This window comes from Helianthus annuus, chromosome 1, assembly GCF_002127325.2.
Source record: "Helianthus annuus cultivar XRQ/B chromosome 1, HanXRQr2.0-SUNRISE, whole genome shotgun sequence".
NCBI lineage: Eukaryota > Viridiplantae > Streptophyta > Magnoliopsida > Asterales > Asteraceae > Helianthus > Helianthus annuus.
Genome location: NC_035433.2, coordinates 81,172,171 through 81,177,753, shown reverse-complemented (window position 1 = coordinate 81,177,753; position 5,583 = coordinate 81,172,171). Strand labels below are relative to the sequence as shown.

The window sequence follows — 5,583 nt, the reverse complement described above, 5'->3', positions numbered from 1 at the left end:
AGCCGACCCACCACCACCACCAACACAGCCGACCCACCACCACCACCACCCCAGCCGTCCCACCCCCACCACCACCACCATAGCCGACCCACCACTACCACCACAACCACAACCCCACCACCACCACCACCACCACCACCACAACCCCAACCCCAACCCCAACCCCAACCCCAACACCACCACAAACCGAAAAAATAAAACCACAAAAAAACAAGGGTAAACAAACCTTGAATATTCCGACCATATAGACCGATACGAGAGCAAAAACTATACGAGAGACGCGTGCGGTCCCCTTCTAGATTGTCATCGTGTGGTATAGAACTTGTCCAAAAATAACTTTTGTATTTGGATATGTACTTGTTCTCGGTTAAACTATAAAAGGAAATGAAACTGAACTTCAATAAGACCCGTATGGGTCGATGAGAGGCGTATGCAAGTGGGGTGTCATAAATGTCCTGTCAACTTTTCAGAAAAGGTAGGTGGATATGGGTCTCATCGGGCTATACGAGGCATATGGGCTGAAAAGTTGTCAGCCTCCGTACCAACCATACGCGCGTATGGGCCTATGAGTGGCATATTGGTTTGCTTTTTTTGTTTAAAAGCTTGTATATGTTGGTTGCAAATGTCGGGTTTACCTGCCACAGAAATATACACCATCTTTACAATCACAAATTCACAATGGTTGTTTGAAAATGTGGTAGGACGGCTGCACTAAGAACATCTTGGACTGAAGCTAATCTCGGACGTCAATTTTACACTTGTCACAGTATGGTATGTTATTAATGTATTTTTTTTCCATTAACCCTTGTATATTAGTGATTTTTTTTTCGTGTTAGCGTTCTAAGTGCGACTTCTTTGTGTGGGTCGATCCTCCCTTGTGTCGTCGGGCATGTGTGGTCATCAAAGAACTGATGGATACGAAGGCTGTGCTTCAAAACGAAGGCAAGTATTTGAGAGAGGAGGTTCGAATTTATAAATTGCAAGAAGCGGAATTTGAAGATATTCATTCAAGGGTTGTTCGTAAGAGGGAACGTTGGTTGATAATCAGTTGGATTTTTTTGTGTTGTTTGTCTTGTTATTTTTCATTGTTAGTATGTAAGTTTATGCAAGACATGTAATCGAATATTAGTTATAAATGTCGTTTTTTATATATATTAAGTTTTTTAAAAAAAATGTAATCGAATATTATGTTGTTTGTCTTGTTATTTTTCATTGTTATTATATATACTAAGTTTTTAAAAAAAAATGTTGTTTTTTTATAATAAGTTGACTAAGCATGAATAACTAAGCATAAATAACAAAACGAACAAACATTCATCAAGTTACAAATGTTTAAAGATATCAAAATAAACAAAAAGAAATAAATATTTGTTCATACATGCCCACAAATGTTTAACAAAATAAAGTTCACCCGACAAATACAAATACTAATCCTCCATCTCCTCATCGCTGTCGTCAGAATCACCCCCACCACCTGCCTGCGTCCCGGACGGACCTGCCTCCATGTCGAAACCCGGATACATTCGTGGATGTGGCGGGGGTCAAACTGGCAACCCCGCCTGGGTACGTCTCTCGGCCTCACTAGCCATCACCCACTCCATCAAATCCTCTATCCGGTCCATCCGCCTGTCCATCTGCTGAAATTGTTGTGTCCAGCTCGCCATCATACCATCCTGACCCGCCACCAGCCTCTCAAGGAGACGTTGGGTGGACTGAGGCAACCGCACTGCATGATAAACGCGTTGTGGAATCTATGGCGGCTCCTGCGGATGCCCCTGGTCAACCTGAGGCTCCATGTTTCCATCCATAGCAGGCACGTTAGCAATATGCGGCATCTCCACCTCCCCAGCCTCGAGCAGTGCCTGGTGGACTATCGGTTGGGATTCATAAATCTGTTGGTGATCGTCAACAAACCGATGCCCGATATCCAGAAAGTTCACCGCAATCTTCATCCCTCTCATCGTCCTAAGATCTAAGGGCTCGTGTGGTGTTGGGGTCGGCATATCCTCAAGGAATGGGTAATACAGACCGCAATGCTGGGCAATACGCGTGATAAACGCCCCTCCAATCAAACGGCTACGCCTCTGCCGTTTGCCGTACGAGGCGAAATACTCCGCGAGACAGCGATGGAGGGCGCACGGTGTGCCCGTATATAAGCAGTACAGAAAGAACAGATCCACCTTCGTGACCCACTTGTTGCTTTTGCCACACGCAGAGATCGACGTGGAAATGCAGCGGTGTATGTAGCGAACGAGTGGGTCAGGAATCGCAGAAATTCGGCCCTTCTTACCGAAGGGTTCACGACATAGAGTGGGCCACCAAGCAAAAAACTGATCACCAGGCATAGCCCAAATCGATACACATTTTCGTAACATCCCTTGTCCAATGATTCGGGTATATGCCCCCAACGCTTTTTGTTAATGAACATCTCGTCGAGTAGCTCTTGGCGGACCCACTTCCATTGTTTCTGGTCATACCCCAAACCCATAGCTATGGATCGAAACCCACAGTTACCGTCAGGCTGGGCATCTTCGATATGTGTTATGTATCTCCGATAGCTAGATGGAAGCCAATCCTTAAAACGCTCGATCATGTTTTTGTACCTATAATTGGCAAAAAAAAAAAAAACTAAAAAACATTAAAAAAAATTGAAAAAGAATTCTAAATATATGTATGTATATACGTATGTACCTGTGCCCGGCCAACAGTGGAAAGTCTTTATCTTTAATCGAAAGTGTATTTTTTTCTTCTTTGCTTTTCTTTGAACGACTACGTCGCACATTTGGCATTTGAGTGTAGTCGTTCCTCTGTGATTCGGGTTGTTTATCTTTACGTCTCGCAAGGTCTTCATTCTTTTGTTGTTTTGCTTTTGTAGTTGGGCGGCCCCGAGTATCTTGTTGTACCTCAGGCGGTTGATGGTCAGTCATACTTGGATTCAACACCGCTTTCATCTTCGACAACATACTTTTTAACACTAGAGGTTGCTGCATCTGTATTTGTTGTGTGAGTTTATCCATTTCCGCATGAATATTACACTCGTCTTGATTAAGTTTTTCTGTCGAGAAATCAAGTTTTGTCCAGAATTTGTCTATCGCGGCAAGTGGAATTTTGCAACCTGTTTTTCAAGAATCATTATTAAAACATGAAGTATAATGATGATTATTTTATACGGATCGAAGCATATGTTATAGTTGTTATGTTACCTGTATTTTCCCACCACTCCATCTGACAAGCACATGGCAACCCACAACCCGTAGAAAGCTGGTGGCCACAAGTCCCCCCTCCTGCCCTCAACGCATGTAGCTTCTTCCTCTCGACAACCAATAACTCTAAGGCTTTTTGGGAAACATTACCGCGTGGGTTGTCAAAAAATGGAAATCTGTGGTCCCCCATTTGCACGGACCTGCTCTCCTGAAAAATAAGTTTTATTTGTATCTTTTGTGACTCTACAACTTTGCCAACAAGACACACAAGTCTATGGAGTGAGTTGTTTGGCCCTTTAATGTATCTCTTAAACTTAGAACGCTGGCTTTCAACTCTGTTGGTTGTATGTTGACCAAAATTGGGGACTGTGTTAGTCCAAGCTGAAACGAACTTTTCTTTATAATCTTTCAGCCACACATCATACAAATAATCCAGAACAACATCTGGAAAAAAAATTGAATACAATGATTTGTAATGTTTGTGTGTATATATGTATGGATGAATGTATGTAAACTAATATAATATGTACCTGATCGTTCGCTGTTAACCAGTCGCGTGAAAAGCCGCTGAAAGTTATAATGGTATAGCGTCGGAGTAGGAGAACTACACAGTCGAGACCAAGAAAGCTTGAATATTTTCCGGTCTTCATCCGTAAATTTTGCCCGACAGTGTTTTAGAATATTCTGTGAGATGTGCCACCTACATAGCAATTTGGAAGCTTTTGGGAATACTTTATCGCAAGCATTCATCAAAGCTTGATCCCTATCTGTTACAATTACACGTGGCTCCATGCAATCTACCAACAATTCTTTGAGCTTCTCCAGGACCCATAAGAAGTTATCTTTTTTTTCTTTAGAGACAAACGCATGAGCCACACAAAAAGACTTGTGTGTTGATGTCACACCCACAACTTGAATAAACGGAAGCTTATACTCATTCGTCTTGTAGGTAGCATCAATCATCAACACATGTGGTAATGCACGCCACATGTTGTACGAGTCCGGATGAACGAAAAAACCCTCCTCGACCGCGTTTGTGGAGGGATTCACTCTGGTGAAATAAACGTACCTTTCTTCTTGCAACATGCTCTCCAATATCTGCATTGGAGTTCGATCGTCGTACATTTTTCGTTTAATCTTTTTAATCATGTTTTGTACGTCTTGAAGAATACACACGCTATGTGGGTACTATTTTCTTATGGTTAAATGTATATTTGTAGGCTCCATGTTTTGCAGATAAAGTCTCTCCACCAGTGATTCTTCGTCCGGGGTCAGCCATCTAGCAAACGCGTGGCCCTCGAGAAATTCAGCAGGCTCATGGTTGTGAATGTTTTTCTTCTCCATAAGGCTCCAATTACCACTACTTGAGTCTAGTTTCCCTATCAAATTAACAGGACAGCCAACCTTTTTGCTACCGGAACGCCGAACTGATGCTTTACTTTTGGGTTCGCCGCCACGATCGCATTGCAACTGTCACACCCCCAAATTACCACCTAGGGCGTGTCCCTAATGGAGGTGTAACGATTCAACAGAGAGCCACCAATCATGTCAAACACAAGTTATAATGTATTGAAATACCCAATTGAAATAAATGTAACGTTGAAAAGTTAAACCAAAACCAAAGTATTGAGCGGAAGCATAAAAGTATAAATGTATAAATGTGTCGAAACCCAATCAATATAAATGTTTATCATGACCATAACCACTCCAACAGCATCAGACAGCAAGTTCCCAAGTTCCTTCAGTAATTTCCTACAAGCATGTAAACAAGTGTGTCAGACTACGCTGGTGAGTTCAAGGTTTTGTTAACAAGTTATGTTACCATATGTATGTTAATGCGATTTAACGCTGCGATACAATGTTGCTCATGCTAGATACCCTAGGGAATGTGCCCATGTGTATCCGGGGAGTGGGTACCCCTTAACGACCGATTGCTATGTTGCCTTCGTTAGATACCCTAGGGAGAGTGCCCATATGTATCCGAGGAGTGTGCCTCTAACAACCATAGCCATACCCAGATAATTAGTTCACGCCCGTCCTTACGGCCCGGTGTGAGGTTTCCCACCTAATAGCGCTATCAACTAATCACCCCCATTGCCCTCCAGGCAATAACCAAAACCGATTAAGTTATTTACCCAATGTTTCCCTTCCAAATGTTTACCAGTTGTCCCAAACCACCGGGACGCATGCTTGAGAAAATGCAATGAACTCACCTTGGTTTGCTCGGTAAGATCAATTAGTCGTTCAACAGTTGATTAAATACGTCCTATCATGGTTTACCAATAACAAACAGTTTTAGTATTCACGTCTAATCACGTATTTTGTCACATAATACACAATAAGAAATCACGCCTCACACAAGTTACGACATCCATGAATC

General features: G+C 42.5%; 1 protein-coding gene across 1 annotated transcript; it reads right to left on the bottom strand.

The window, feature by feature from the left end:
- Nucleotides 1-2,068: 2,068 nt before the first annotated feature.
- LOC110917572 lies at nt 2,069-4,328 on the bottom strand. Its single transcript, XM_035988171.1, has 4 exons — nt 3,734-4,328; nt 3,204-3,647; nt 2,692-3,115; nt 2,069-2,603 (listed from the first exon to the last, which is right to left on the bottom strand). The coding sequence occupies exons 1-4, from the start codon at nt 4,326-4,328 to the stop codon at nt 2,069-2,071; spliced, it is 1,998 nt and encodes a 665-aa protein (XP_035844064.1).
- Between the last annotated feature and the right edge of the window lie 1,255 nt (nt 4,329-5,583).